The 16,036-nt window shown below is 39.7% G+C and overlaps 2 protein-coding genes and 1 long non-coding RNA gene across 4 annotated transcripts in view; 1 reads left to right on the forward strand and 2 right to left on the reverse strand.

Annotated features, from left to right (window-relative positions):
• BBOX1 (gamma-butyrobetaine hydroxylase 1) overlaps nt 1–11,736 on the forward strand; it is an 84,674-nt gene extending 72,938 nt beyond the window's left edge. For both annotated transcript variants that reach the window (XM_058026580.1, XM_058026581.1), the window contains exons 8-12: nt 4,471–4,669; nt 8,044–8,149; nt 9,030–9,226; nt 9,934–10,100; nt 11,238–11,736. In XM_058026580.1, the coding sequence (XP_057882563.1) occupies nt 4,471–4,669; nt 8,044–8,149; nt 9,030–9,226; nt 9,934–10,100; nt 11,238–11,404 (836 nt within the window). In that variant the 3' untranslated portion in view covers nt 11,405–11,736. The remainder of the gene's footprint in view (nt 1–4,470; nt 4,670–8,043; nt 8,150–9,029; nt 9,227–9,933; nt 10,101–11,237) is intronic.
• LOC131084828 (uncharacterized) lies at nt 817–11,330 on the reverse strand. Its single transcript, XR_009114590.1, has 4 exons — nt 11,210–11,330; nt 5,831–5,949; nt 5,356–5,423; nt 817–3,186 (listed from the first exon to the last, which is right to left on the reverse strand). It is a non-coding gene; the product is annotated as an uncharacterized LOC131084828 (long non-coding RNA).
• The window catches only part of LOC131084824 (bifunctional heparan sulfate N-deacetylase/N-sulfotransferase 4-like), a 79,725-nt gene continuing 75,042 nt past the window's right edge, over nt 11,354–16,036 (reverse strand). The window contains 2 exon segments of the mRNA XM_058026578.1: nt 11,354–11,440; nt 14,026–14,131. The gene's annotated coding sequence lies outside the window, so the exon portion shown is untranslated.

Here is a 16,036-nt window from a genome sequence, read left to right on the forward strand (position 1 = left end):
TGTAGTAAATGCTGGATAATTCCAAGTGTTGATGCATGCACACCATCTGCAGGTACTGAACAAAGGGTATCTTCTCATTTTATGCAAACTCTAATGTAGTTAGGACTAACCTGGTATGATCAAGAAATGGGATTTTTGTTTTTCCTTTCTTCCCCCCCCCAATTATTGTTCTGAAATTATTGAAAGAGGCAATAATTCTTTCAAAAGATTTTCATTCTTCCCATTTTGAAAAGGACATAGATCTGGGGATTTAGTAGTCATAATATAAATTATCAATAAAGATACAAAATTATTTTATAAGACTTGTTTTTATCCTGTATGAGTTGTTCAGTTACATTTGCAGAGGGACCTGGGCAGATTGGATAGATGGGCTGAATCCAGCAAGGTGAGGTTCATCCAAACCACAACAACACCTACAGCACTACAGGCTGGGGACAGAGTGACAGGACAACAGCCAGGCAGAAATGGACGTGGGAATGCTGACTTGTGGCAGACTGAATGTGAGCCAGCAGTGTGCCCAGGTGGCCAAGAAAGCCAATGGCTCCTGGCCTGGATCAGGAATGGTGTGTCCAGCAGGGGCAGGGAGGTCACTGTTCCCCTGTTGGGCAGCACCGGGAGTGCTGTGTCCAATTTTGGGCCCTCACTTTAGGAAGGACGTTGAGATGTTGGAGCATGTCCAGAGAAGGGCAGCAAGGCTGGAGACGGGTTGGAACACAAGTCCTGTGAGGAGCAGCTCAGGCTGTGTAGCCTGGAGAAAAAGGGGCTCAGGGGTGACCCCATCACTCCCCACAGCTCCCTGAAAGGAGGTTGGCCCAGTGAGGGTCGGGCTCTGCTCCCAGACAACCAGCCACAGAACAAGAGCACACAGACTAAAGATGCACCAGAAAGGTTCAGGCTGGACATCAGGAAGAATTTCTTCACAGAAAGGGAGATTGGGCATTGGGATGGGTGGCCCAGGGAGGTGGTGGAGTCACTGTGCTGGAGATGTCTAAGAAAGGCTGGATGTGGCACTCGGTGCCCTGGTTTAGTTGACAAGGTGGTGCCAGGTCATGGGGTGGACTTGATGATCACAAAAGTCTTTCTCAACCTAGCTGACTGTGATTTGCAAACATAAAGATTTTTAATTTGGCAACTGCAGCTGTGCTGTGCAAGTGAGACCTAAGGCTGTCCAGACACTAATGACTCACCCTTATCTTTCTTACCCCTTCAGCTTTCAGAGCATATGTTCTACTACTTCTACTATAGTACAATGGAAACTGTATTTACTGCCTTAGCAGGGGGAAGAAATTGTTCTATGATGACATGATAAAACAATGAAGTGCTTGATTGGGATCCACAAGGAAATACTGCCAAAGAGTACAGTCCCTGTGCAGTCCAGTGCAGCTCCTTGATAGATTTTCAGGCTGAAGAGATTTTGTGAATAAAAATGGGTAGAAAGTTCCTGTTGTTTGGTATGTGGAAGAATAACATGCCATGGGGAGCATACAGTTTTCTAAGACTTTCAGGAAGTCTTTTTAAAAAACACTTTTAAGTGGAAGAACCTGCATACCACAAGATCTTTTTTCCATTCTCTTTTGCTTTCCTGTCCCTTTTCCAATTAATTATGGACCTGGTAATCTGTCAAATTGTAAATATTGGACAACATAGAGCATTTTCTTCTGGAGCCAAGGTGTAAATGCTGCTTCTTTTAGCATAGATCTATGACTTGTCTCTCACGTTTTGCTGTTGTGCTCACCTGACTATGATGCTCTCTGGGACCAGTCAGGAGAATTCCTTCACTGTTTTTCATACAAATATGAATTGTTTAAAAGCTGTTCATGTGTATACCATAAGTGTGAGAAATTAGACCTCAGAACTATTGCAGCTACTAGAAGGATCAAAATTGGCACTAATGTATTTAAATTAAGCTCTAAGAGCTCTTTGAAAAAACCCCACAATTACTAATATGTAAAGCATAAAGACTAAAAAGTCTGCTGGAGATCCTGTGCTGAAATTAATCATTTTCTTTGGGATAATTAGTATTAAATGGTGTGGTCACATTCATATTACCACTTGGAGCTATATGCAATGTTCCAACTTCTGGTGTATTTACCATGGTGTCATTATGGAGTACACTGGCAAATGTGAAGAGGAAAAGGCTGCTCCTGCAGTAGCTCAAAGGCTAAGCTCTTGACTGCATCAGCATGTCAGGAGGGCTGGAAACTTGGAGCCTTTCTTCTCTGAAATTTGAGGTGGATTTACATGCGTTTGTGTACCAGCTTGCACCTTTGAAAAGAAAGACAAACCTAAAGCATTAAGGGTGCTGGCTACACTTGTCACTGGAAGGGAATTTATATAACAAAAGTGAAGCTTTGGGGAAAAGAGTCTATGGCTTTGCACGGCAGGATTGAACTGTATTTAATCTCTAGCTTTTTTGTTTTGTTGGTGTTTGGCAACTATTTTTGTTTGTTGTTGTTTTTAAAATGCAAAGTGGTGAAGCATTAAAGAAAAAAAAAGCTCTTCAGTTTTAGTAGCTGTTTTAGGAGTATCAGTGTAGAGTTCAGTTTTGTTGACACTTTGCAATTTCCACCTTTAGCAGTACCACATAGAGGTTAAATATCTCTTCAGTCAGCAGGCATATTATGGTTACAGTATTATTCCCAAATACATTTCAGAGTCTGGCAAAGGCTAAATTCCCAGAAAAATTATTTCTCTTCAAGTTAAGTGATATGAGAAGCATTTTGAATTTAGCTTTTACCTCCCTTTGGCTCCACAGCTTGAATCTGAGGCCAGAGGACAGGCACCAGTGCTGCAGGTCTGCTTGGGTGGAGGATGGAGGGTGGTGGTTCCACAGGGCAGCTGTAGGGGTTGGCAGGTTTGTCATGCCAAAATCCAAGGCAATCCCAGCCTGCTATGCTGATCATGTGCTGTTCTGCAGTGCTGTGACAAAGCACAGGTCTGTAACAAAAGCCAAACCCACTGGAAAACCCAACACCACAGGCCATGCTCTGCTCCAGAAGGATCATCTCATATCAGGTGAAACTTCTAGCAAGAGCAATTGGGAACTTGAACAAGAGCACACTACAGTCCATGTACCATTGGAAGCCTAGGACTCCTGGAGCTGCAGTTCAATTCTAGGTGCATGTATTTATTTTCCAAAGTGAAGAAAATATGTTGATATATTCCTTGAAATTCTACTTCTTGTTTCTGGAAAATTAGGAAAATATTTATTAGCAAGTCAGTAAGAAAACTAGGATGGAAAAGATGAAACTTAAAATGTTCTATTAATTTTCACATAGTTATTCACCTGCTCTGTCTTTCAAAGGATATTCTTATACAACATACTTAAGTCTATTTAAATTTCTTAACTTCTAATAGAGTAAAGTGAAAATATTCATACTTTATTTTTTCACCATCTTTCAAACATGTGAAAAGATGTATATTAAGTTAAACACAGTGGATCAGTGAGTAACTGACCATGGAGTGGTATCAAAAAGGAATTTAATGATGTGAGATTATATGTCTCCTCATGATTTGCATTTTTTTATTTCGCAGACATGTGTTACAAAATTGAACAGCTTGTTGAATCATACTGCTTCTTCTTTGAAAATCGGGTAGACCATAAAAGATGGTCTTTGTGGATAGCTTATTCCTGGCCATGTGTGTTCTGATTCTTGGACCATCTCTAAGTAGCCTTAGCCAGATGAAAGAAGAACACTACTGGTTAAAAAATATTTTAACTCTGTAGTGTCTGAGTTAATTTTTTTTAAGAGCATATTGTATTTTGTGCTTCCTACCTATATCTAGAAAGAGGTAAAAAAAGAAGCCCAAACCTGATCTTCGCATTTGTTTGAACTATAGGATGTCCTTCAGTCACAAGGTAAAATTACCCAAAGTTCTCAATTCTGAAAGCTCCTTGGAATTTGTAGTTTTTATTTGTCCTGTCCACGAAGAGACGTTGGAATAAATGGAGATACAGGCGTTTTATAAGTCATGCCACCTGCGTAATTTTACAAATGTTTATGTGGTCTCGTTTTTTAGTGTGTGATCTCTGTGATTGATGATTGGGCAAGTTATCTGAATATTAGCTAAAACACCAAGTAAGGTAGTTATGATTTAAACAAAACAATTATTCTAGAAAAAACCTTTTCATGCTTTATAATACACTCTTCTAAGAATAGCAGCTTCAGATTAAATATATAATAGCAAGGAAAAACAATTATGTCTTTACTGTAAGAATAAAAGCCCTGATTCAATATTTTTGAGAATGCTTGACTTAAACCAGTAATGTTTCAAGTTTTGCAAAAAACTAGAATCAATGCTAACTCTAAGCAAAACAAAAAAAGTAAGAATGAGCATCTTTGTCCTTTTTACCCATTCCTGTGCACTATCTTTGAATGTGTGTGTATGTTTGTGCATACAAGCCAGTAAATGGAAGAGTTTTGATACTAAAACAGCTAAGAACTTGTTTCTCTATTTCTTCCCTTTCAGAACATCAGTACTGGGGCTCAGACCTTCAACTTCCCAAAATACCTTTTGAAGAGATCATGTACAATGATGAAAGTGCATACAGGTGGTTGTGCACCCTAAAGAAAGTAGGAATTGTTCTACTGACGGGAGCTGCTACAGGGCAAGGAGAATTGATTAGACTTGGCCACAGGATTGGGTTCCTGCGTCTCACATTTTATGGGTGAGTTTGTTTTATAAAATCTTTGTTTTGCCAGTGTTGTAATCACCTCTAATGCTCTTAGTCTAAGCTTGTTATATCTCTTTTGAGGATTTATATGCTAAAGCAAAGTGTATGTTTATTTCTCTATATTTTAGAAAATTTGGCATCAAGTTCATATACTTTAAAAGATAATTGCTCTGCTGTTACAGGTAGGGTATGTAGAGAAGAGCAGAAATAACACTAACTGCAAAGAGAAGGAAAATGCTGTTGAATATAGGGTAACAGTGAGACAGACTTACTTATCTATGCCATGGAATCCCTAATTCAGTCCTGTTCTGAACAGAGGAAGTTATCTGTTCTGAAACTTTTATTTAGTCTGATTTTGAGTTATGGCTATAGGTAAGACTTAGATGATGGTATCATGGCCTACCTCACCAAGAAAATGGGCTGAGTACCCATTTTCCTGCTTTCAACAGAGCCTGCTCTGGAAAGCCATAGCCAATCCCAACAAGCAGAGTTCAGCTTGAAGGCACACAAGCAGGCACTTGGAAATTATCTTTTTGATGCCAAGAACTGGCAAACTGAAGCTCTACCTCTGCAAGCACCTACTAAATGAGCAGACAAACCATGGTGGCAACTCAGATCTTGCTGAGCTGAATCAGTAACCTTTATCTAACTAAGAAAAAGTGTTTGTAGCTAGTACTTACCATAATTTTCCACTCCAAAACAGAAGTTCAGTTCTTGCTGGCTTCCAGTCCTGGGGTGGCTTTTACAACTGCAATAAAGTAATAACTTTGGATCATTATTTCCCTGGTGTTTTACTGGGAGCCAAATACATGGCATACAAAATATGAGAAATAAAAGGATAAACTTGGAGTTGGCAAGCCTGCCAAATTAAACATTACTGCAACAGAACCCTGAATTTTAAACTGTAATGTAACAGCAATGAATACAATTCTAACACATGAAAGAAAAAAGCCTTTCTTTGTGTCTAGATGTCTGCTTGGTGTGACCTCCCTAAAATGTCATTACTGTAAAAAGTGGAAACATTCTCTATATCAGCCATATAACAACACCAAGAGTTTCCACTTTTTAAATTAACTTTTTTCTTTCCATTATGGAGACCCAACTGCATTAAGGAAGTCTCCAGTCATACTGCTATTTGTTTCTCCAACTTCTCACCTTGTGAGACCTTGTGTTCCTCCTCTGTTCTGAAGCCTTGTCCAGTGCTTGGTGTGGTGTGAAGGCCTTCCTTCAGGGCTCCAGCACTGCCATGGAAACAGCCAATCCATCAGTGTCACCTGGAGGTCCTCAGCAGCAAGAAAAGGACACGTGTCCCAAATCTCATATGTATAAGACATACACTTTTAATGAAGTGTAAGATCAAATTATTCAAATGTGTCTTCAGTTCCTAGTGCTGCACTTTGGCAGGACTAAGGAGGTATCAGTCAGCCTGGTTTTCTACTGATGAAGTCTGAACCCATGTTGCTATGTAATGCAAAAAAATTGCTACACCTGCTTGGTGCCAATCTTCCTACTCTATCAAACAGCCTGAACAATGGGCTTTGAAATCTGACCCTAATTATTAAACCACAAATCATTCCAACCCACTTTGCTCTCCTTAAGGTCCCAGAGTCCTCTAACATAACCTTACTACCTGTGCCCCCAACATGGCCAAGATGCTTCAGCTCAGATGAGACTTAGACAAAGTGAGGTTGATTTTTCCCTATTCAATGCTGAGCTCCCCATTAGCCTCTTTGACTTCAAGTCAGTAATTTGGGCTTTTACCAAAGCTCACTGTGTGGAAGGAAAGCTCCTGGAGAGCAGCTTCCCTTGCAAATCCTGACAATACTAAAGCAATGACTGCTTTTACAAAAGCTTCTGATGATTCTATAAAATGTTACCACTCCAGCAATTTTATATATTTTATCTAAATAAGACGGTGTTAAATTGTTTTAGAACCATCAAGTGACACCAAAGCTTATGAATTTAAAGATGGAGCAAATCTAGCTGCCTTCAGCACTAATTGCAGGAATTATTAAAAGGGGCTATTTTTTGGCTGTCAGACTGTGGAAATGTGGTTGAAATTGTCACGCTTGAGTGCTGAGGTCATGTGATAATGAATATGTGCTGTTACTCAAGTAATGTACTGATGAATATGTGCCATACCAAATAATAAAAACTATTTCTTCTAGTCAGTTAAACACATTTGCAAATACTCAAGAGGGTTTTCCCTCTGGAAATTGTAGAAAACTAATTTTAGCATTTTTCATAATTTCTATACTAAATAGCACTCCTAGAACAAAAGTGTTTATATACTATATATGAATAATTTTATCTGCATGATCTTTAACCTATTTTCTTTTTAAACTGTTATTAAGAAGTAAAAGTAGACACACACCATCTGGAACATATTTTGTCTATAGTATTCCACAAGGGAAAATGAGTTTCACAATTTCTTTTTGGTCACTGATGTGCGTGCAATTATATCATGTCTGTATGGTAAATTACACTTTTCCAGACAAACATCTGGATCTATAACATGCATCTGCTGAGGATTGTCTTCCATCACATGTGCTTTGTATAAACAAAACCTGTGGTTCTAGGTCTCAAATTCTCCTGCATGGTGTGTCACTCAAAACACATTTTGTCTGTGCAACAACATGAGGCATTCATGTCATTGTCATATAGCTGTGACTTACTTTTTTCACTGCAATTGTCAGAAAACTTTTTACTGAATTTGCCATATTCCAAGAGATGAACTATATAATAAAATAAACAGAGCTAGTTCTCAAAAAGGATGTCATAGAAAGGGAAGAAGTTTCAAAGTCTTTCATCAAGACATTTTTCTCCAGAAGCAAATTTTCAGCTTACGGGAAAGATCCCCTTGTAAAGGATATTCTATATTTTCTAAGGTTATGAAGCCTTAAAAATAACTTCTGGGGAAAATTACATGGCCTTTACAAGTTCTGCATTTCATTGATAATGTGCTCCATGTGGCAGAGGGGAAGTGAAAGGTTGATAAAAAGAAATGGGCCAGCTTCTACTCACTTATTTCTGAAGCATCATTACTAGGATGATTTCTACTGGCAGAAGTCTCTTGGTTAGTGTCTTCAGCTGGCCTTTTCCACCACTGGAAAGCCATCCTTCTTCCAGGTACTGCCCTGAAGCCAGATGTCCCTTGACACACTGAAGTTTTATCTAGGACTGCTGAAATAAGCCTCTGTTGGGGTGGAGGGACACTGCTAAATCTTTATTTCCTTATAATGTTACAATATTTTCATGTCCAAAGATGAAGTGACTGTTGTGCTGTGATTTCACAGTTTCAATGTGTACTGTCTGGCATGCAGGCTGGATGTTCTAACGTGTTTTCTCTTTTCCCTTTCATTATAAAGACCAACTTGGCAAGTGCAAGACAAAGCAGATGCTAACAATGTAGCATACACAACTGAGAGACTCTGTTTTCACACTGATTACCCTGCTCTGCAGCATCCACCTGGGGTAAATTGAGTTTACTGGCTTTTTCATTCCACAAAAGGAGAAAGGGAAATGTTCTTGTAGTGTGAAAAATGATTGGTGATCAGTGGCTCTGAATTTTGTCTTAAAAGAGCAATGTAAATATATCGATATATTATACTGCAAATGCTGATCTATATACACATGGCATACAATTTATATGGTATGATATAAATTCAGCATGTCTCCCATATATCCCATAATTTTAAAATTAAATTCACAAAGTATTGAAAATATTGCCGTATGAGAAAACTTTCAGGTCCTTTATATGCTGTGAGTACTGCTCTCATTATTTCACAAAAGTTAGTGTCTAAATGCTATAGTCAGGTTGTGACATTTTAGGACTCATCTCTTCAGCTCAGGAGGGTAACAGAGAAAGAATGAAGATTAAGATGGTATATTCTGTTTTCTGTGAATTGGTAAAAGATAAATACTTTTTTGCCCTTTCATAACAGACAAAAAATCAGGGCCCTTCTGTAAAACTGGACAACCACAGAAAAGATGTTTTCACCCCGTTCCTGTCATATCAAACTGTAATCCACATAACTCACATCATTCCAGAGAACTGGAAAGTAGTAGGAAGAGAAAGAGGGACTCAAAGGAAAGAAGCAAGACCTCTGCCACTGACTCACAGGTTGCAAGCATTAGAGGATATCCCAATGGGATGGATTTATGAACACGCTATTTTAATTTTCTGCCTTTGTGATACTGGTGGCAGAGCTGCAGTAAATGAGAGCTCAGTCTGTCACTGGGAAAAAAACCAAACAACCAGAATAAAAGAACCACAGATGTGAGAGAACTGATACTAATAAACTGTTAAATATGCAAGCCAATTATTTTTTTAAAGAGCTGTTATTCCTTCCAGGTTCAGTTTCTTCATTGTATAAAGCAAACAGCTGCAGGAGGTGAAAGTGAAGTTGTAGATGGATTTCATGTATGCAACAAGCTGAAGAAACAAAATCCTGAGGCATATCAGATCCTGTCCTCTACTGCTGTAGACTATACTGATGTTGGGGTGGATTACTGTGATTTTGCTGTGCACAGCAAACAAAGGATTATACAGTGAGTAGTTTCAACAATACCTAAAAAGAAAATCCCTGTTGTCATCTGGTGGATGATGTGTTGGTAAGAGAAGGTCTGCTCCTGCCACCTTGTGGGAAAACACTGGTTTAACTTGGTCTGTAGTTCTAGGTTTGTGTGGAGTTTTTTTGGTTGATTGGTTGGGATCTTTAGTCTGGTTTTTTGGGGAAATGTGTGACTTGTACTGTGCATTGTGCCACTTAGTTGGTTTTGCCACACACAAACAAGAAGTGGTGGTAATTAGAGTTACTCTAATTACCGGTGAGCAAACAGCCAAATGCCAGCCAATGTACATGTATATGTCATGCCAAGGAGAGGTCATAATTTGAAACATTTAGGTTAAGAACTATATACTATCAGAAGATGAAATGTAAATGTTCATATTCTTTCCTGATTAAAAAAAAGAAGTTGATTATTTATTTTTAAAAGTCTACAATTAAATAGTGTATAATATAGATCTTTGGGCAAATTAAGTGTCTACACTTTTTCCTGGTTATCCCTTTTCCTAGTTAGTCTTAATTAGCAAAATCCAATCCAATATCAATCTGAATTTTACTATAGAAACATACTGATATTCCAACAGGAGAATTCAGTTATTGTTTAATCATCTTGAACTGTTTCAGTAAAAACAGAATACATTCCTTTTTCTTTTTTCTTTTCCTTTTTTTCCCCTTTTCTTTGTTTTATAGCACAGATTCTAGAGGTCAAGCAATTCGCATCAATTTTAACAATGCAACAAGAGACACAGTGTTTGATATACCAGCTGAAAAAGTGAGGCCATTTTATGCAGCTCTAAAGGAATTTAATGATTTATTGAACAGCGCAGAACACAAGTTTACTTTCAAGATGAAACCAGGTCAGTAAGTTCCTTCTCCTTACAACAATTTTTCACATGTTTTTCCTGACAATCAAAATACTTGAACACTGCTAGCACTAGTACTGGGAGGAACTTCAAGTCTTTCAATCATCTATTTTATTTCATACTGCTTTCTTGCATTAATCTTGTAGATTTCTTTTGCCATTGTTACACTATAAAGAAGAAAAAAGTGGCAGGGGAGAATAGTCTACCTATAGATTAGTCAAATGTATCTCTAAACTAAATACAAAACAGCATTTTATGCTACATAGGATATTAGAAATTGATGTTTCAATAGCACCATCGATTGGCAGTCCTATGTGTAATGTCTTGTGTGGCCTTAATCTCTGTTCTTTCATTCCTCAGCATTAGAATAAATATATGAATCTCTCAAGAGATATTACGAAAGTAAATTCATCTTTGTATCTGACTGCCTCATATACTATGTACTTGTGTCTAAAATGTCTGTGAGGAAATTAATCTCTCTCCTTTGGAAACACACAATAAAATAATATGTAAGATCACATTAATGGAAAAACAAAGTGCCTTACATTACATTAGTGGCATCCATTTTGTTGATTAATGGAAAGGGTGGTATGGGGAATGAGGAGAAGATAAAAAAGACTATGAGTTTATTTAATTCAAGATTTACCATAATGGAGACACACAAGGGAGAAAAATTAACTTGGTATTCTAGCATTATTTATGCAATTTCCTAACTCTGTGTTTTGACTTTGTTGTCATGAAATTCTCTTAACAGGGATAGCATATATGTGTATAGTACAGCTAGTACTAGACTGGTCAAATAAAATGTATCCTAATGGTTTTCACACATTTTATTTATTTCACCCCTATGGATTTGCATTCTCCTCAGGGCTTGATTTTCTCAGTATGCACTCCTCTAGCAGCCTGCTTTTTAACTCCTCATTATACAAGAAATGAACGAGGTCTCAAAAGGAACTGGCCTCTCTGGTTGAGAAAGTTAAAATTACTGTGTTGTTGCTGTGCATCTCCAGCTGGGCTACTTAAAATTATTGCTCACTAACTGTTGATATGAATCTGCCTCTGTGTCTTTTGAAGGAATCAACTCTAACATTCCAACTACTGACCTTTGTCTTTGGTGCAATCTCTTTATAGGAGATGTACTGACATTTGATAACTGGCGTGTGCTTCACGGCCGCCAAGGCTACCCATCCTGTCCAGAAGTGACACGTCACCTGGAAGGTGCCTATGCAGACTGGGATGTAGTATTGTCAAGGCTCCAGCTCCTTAGGAAAAGGGTCCTGAAGAGGTCTAGGCAATGAAAGGTGATGCTTCCCTGGGAGATCTGCAGTTTTCCTCTGTGGAAGCAGGGAGCAGAAGTTAGCCAAGGAAGAAATTCAGTTGGGACTGAAATTTGCAGGTGAATAAATAAATGCTGATGATGAGAAGTAGCCCCAAGGAGTGTGGATGAGTAGGAAAGCACAAAGGGGAAGCAGGCTACAGCACTTCCTTGTAGGAAGGCAGAAACCCCAAAATCTAAGACACAAAACTTTCTCCTAAAAGAAAAAAGTACCCAAAAGGTGATTTTGTGCCTTTTTTTCTTTTTTAGATCAGATTGCTTATGAAATATTAAATGCTTCACGTTGCAGAACAATTTCTCTTTGCTTACTTGGTGTGATTACACAAAGCTCTGCAGGAAGATGTGCTGCAGCTACAATGTCACTGAATAACATTTTCTGTTGGTGGGTCTATTCTCTCCTTCACCAGAATATTTAATTGCTGCTGATGCTGATGGGAATTGAGAGCCTTTGGAGGGCATGCAGATTTAATGTGGAGATGATTCCCCAGCTAAGGCAAACACAGTGAAACACGCACAGAGAGTTAAAGAAAAACTGTAAATAAATATCTGCCTCAGAGCAAGTTCTGAAAAAACTCATCTCCTCCAACATCCAGCTCTTCCTTGTAGCTCAGCTCCTCCTCTGAAGGGAAGCTAAATTACCAACAGGGGATGTGTGTTACAGATAAGTTCTGCAAGGCAGCAGAACATCCACCAGACTCTGAGAAGTGGCAAGTACAAAGTCAATTGAATGACATGCAGTTATCTCCCAAATTATAAACCACACTTTTCCACCCCCACAGCATTTTATGGAATTGCAATTCAGATTGAGAAATCCCACTCCACCCGCTGCTGACCTTCTCCTGGCTGAAAATAACCTCTGAGAAAACCCCAGGATGACTCCAACTGCCAGCCCATAAACCCCCCTGACCTTCTGTGATGGAGACAGATTTGTGTATTAACGTGTCACATTCCCAGTCCCAAAGAAATAGGAGCACTATAAAACTGGCCCAGGTCTGGTTAGAGGGAGCTGCAGCAGGACAAACAGCTTTGCAAACCCAAAGTGGCAGATCTGGCTTTATTGAGATGTTTCAAATGTTTTTCTCCACACCCAGCAGCTGCACCTGACTGAAATGCAAATATCAGTCTGGTTTCCTGGGAAGTCTTTAATTCCTCATGAGCAGAAATAGGAATATAAATTATATGCAGGATTCATTTCTGCCATTCTATAAATCAGTTGCTGACTGGGATTTGGACATTTACAGGCCTGACAAAGAGCTTCTCTCTCCTCTCCTCTCCTCTCCTCTCCTCTCCTCTCCTCTCCTCTCCTCTCCTCTCCTCTCCTCTCCTCTCCTCTCCTCTCCTCTCCTCTCCTCTCCTCTCCTCTCCTCTCCTCTCCTCTCCTCTCCTCTCCTCTCCTCTCCGGACATAGGAAAAGCTCTTTACACAAACAGATCACCTCACAAGTTAGTTCAGGTTTCCAGGTTCTAGGAGGGAATAGTCTGATTCATGAATTTTCTGGAAGTAGTAAAATTTTTCAAGAATTCTGCTGTTCTTTTATTAAATAAGACTGAGGCAGGAAATTTGCCTGGACCTGGAAAGCTCGATGGAAAGCCAGCTGATTTTTAGGGCCTACAAGTATAGGGGCCCACAAGTTTGCGGTTTTTTGTTTTCCTTGGTTTTTTTAATGGATTTAGACTCCTAAAATACTTTGGAAATTTAGCTACCTTTGAAAATTTGTCTACAAGAACCAGGCAGACCTGGAAAAAAGGGCAAAACTTGTGGTGAGATATCTGTAATGTCATTTCTAATTTGCTCAATGATAGAAGCTCTAGGGAGGTGGAATTAGCTATTCTGGAAGGTTTGTAGAACGAATCCTCGACTCTGCTATGATTTAACCTCATTCTGACACAGATCAGTAAAACAAATGAATATTTTATAATAAAAAATAGAAGCATTAGGAGATTTTAGGGAGAGAAAAAAAGCTATCTCATACTTCTGAGTGCACAGTTTGAGGAATTTGCAGTAGCTGGAATCAGGGCCTTTCAAGATTCCTCAAACGGAGCAGAAGAAAATTATTTTTAATTAGGGCAAGAGCTTGCTTGGGGCTGCGTGTCCCTCTCCTGTGGGGTGCAGGGAGGCCAAACTTAGGGAGGGCAGGCCCAGATTTTGGCTCAGGGAATGGGAAGGAGGGTTTAAGGGAAGAAGCAAAGCTCTGTCTGTAATACACCATCAGAAGTTTATTCTGTAGCAGTGAGAAGAACCCATAATCAGCTGTGAGCACATCAATTATTTAAAACAATTCCAGCAAGTACAGCCCTTGACCTCCCTCACCATCCCCACCCCCCCAATAAAAATACTTGGAGTGATCAAAATTTATTTTCATTCCTTCTGCTTCAACACCAAGTATTTTTTCAACTGGATTTGCTGTTGTCATGTCGGAGGGGAAAGAAAAATTTAAGTAAAAAGAGCTTGGGCAAGACAGTGAAATTTTTCCTCAGCTCTATCAACAGGATGTCCTTTGCTCTGAAATACTGCAGAAATCATAGAAGTCTTATAAAAGTTATCCAGTCACTGGAGCACTGAACACTTCAAAATCTGTGTCACCTGCAAATCCTGATTTCTTTTTGGCAGCTTTTCTAGGTAGGAGAGTGATGGAGGAATCGAGTCCGTGGGCAGGTCCACACCATTGCAGTCCCACTAAAAGGATGAACTGGAACACAAAAAGAGAAATAAAGACAGTGTAAGAAATGTAAAGACAGTGTAAGAAATGTTGTCTGACAGGGAAATTCCTGTCCCATGAACACAGAGTTATGTAGAAGAAACCCCAAACTTAGCCTTAGTTCAGTACAATCAAATCAGCCATTGGTCACTGCTGATTTATGTCCCTGCTTGAGACAGATGTCGTACACTCACATTCCTGTTAGAAACATCAATTTTAAGCCTATTATGAACATAATTTGTTACTGATGGGAGCTAAATGAGTGGTTGATGTCTCCCTTTTGGGTGGCCCAGTAGAGGGGAAAGGAGCACCCCACCCCCTGGTAGTTCAGGGGATGAAAGATCCCCCATCTCCCTGCCTCATGTGGGGAGGGGGAGAAGGAAGATGAGCAAACACTCAGCTCCTGGTTCTGTATTCAGGGCACATCCCCACTGCCTCATTATCACATCAGAGAGCCTGGACCCATCAGCGCTTTCATTACACAACCTCTTCCTCCCCCAGGAATTTCTAATTCTGCCATTTTAATTTGTTTGGGGGACTCTTGGCAGCCTGCTCCCCTGTCAGAGAGGAAATTTGGTTTATTAGACAACATCTCGGAGCAGTTAATCTTGCAACTTTATTTTAGACCTTGAGAGGTCAATGCATAATTTAGAGGGGTTTGGATTCTGTTCTGATTGCTTCTTGCTCAAAGACAACCTCAGTTATAGGAGCTCAGCTTTCCCAAAGCTCTGCTTTCATCATCAGCTCTGCTGCCACGGGCCCTGACTCCCCTCCCTGCCCCACAGGGTCACATCCTGGAATTCTCATTTCCAGGGCAATGGGAGCAAACTGGAGCTGCAGCCCCTCTGCAGCACTGTGAAACTCTGAAATAAAGCCTGCAGCACAGGAATCCCGTGGCTTACAGACAGAAAGAAGGACCAGCACGGTCTTTCCCAGCCACAGCCCTCTTGCCTTCAATAATTGTTGCATTTTTGCTGCCTTTGTTTTGCTGGTCTGTAAGAATCCCAACAACGATGTGGTCAGTGACATAAAAAGGCATAAAAAAGCAAAGGAGATCATTTCCAGGCAGTTCACAAAGGCTCCTCTGTCACACGGTGGTGCAGAGAAATTCTGTGCTGGTGGGTCCTGTTACAAGTGGAGGGAGTGAACCTGGAAATAATGTTATTTCATCTTTATGACACATAAAGAAGTCAATTCAAATGTCAGTTCTCAATGGAACATGAGATCTCTCGGAAATGTGAGGCCCATTCAAACCTAAAAAATACGAGTGAGGTATAAAAATATCTGGTGGATTTTCAGGACATGGTGCCATTACAGAGCTGAGAGCTGGAGAGATGGACTTCTTTCTAAAAAAAAAGTTAAGAACAAGAAATAATTTTCTGGATTCTCTAGTGTTTGTCTCATTTCCTTGAAAAGCTCCTGAAACCAGTGTCATGTTTATTCAGCTTTTAATCAAGAGTGAGGCAGTCCTCTTCTAATTAAAGCTGAGCCAGTTTTAATGCATTTTAACAGCTATAATTCTATCAAATGCTCCAGTTAGATACTCTTCTCTGACCAAGCCTTACTTATCCAGAGCTCTCATTATTCCAGTCATCTGTGGTATTGCCAGTGCTCTAAGATAAGGGATTGTGGGTTTCTATGTTACATACAAATACATGTGTTTACCACTACCAGGTCTGAGGAATAACCTCCATCCAGGACAAGTAAGGAGTTTCTGCTCTGCCTTGCTGACCTTGCCCCCACAGCTCTGAGAACCAAGCACAGTTCATGTCACATTTCTGGTAAACCACCCTTTCATTTCCCTGTGGGCACAAAAAGCAGATATTTAAAAGTGAGTGTGTGTCTGATCTAGAGATACACAAGGCAGATATTCAGGAGTGAAGATATGTATGTCAT

Source organism: Melospiza georgiana, chromosome 6 (assembly GCF_028018845.1).
Source record: "Melospiza georgiana isolate bMelGeo1 chromosome 6, bMelGeo1.pri, whole genome shotgun sequence".
Lineage (NCBI taxonomy): Eukaryota > Metazoa > Chordata > Aves > Passeriformes > Passerellidae > Melospiza > Melospiza georgiana.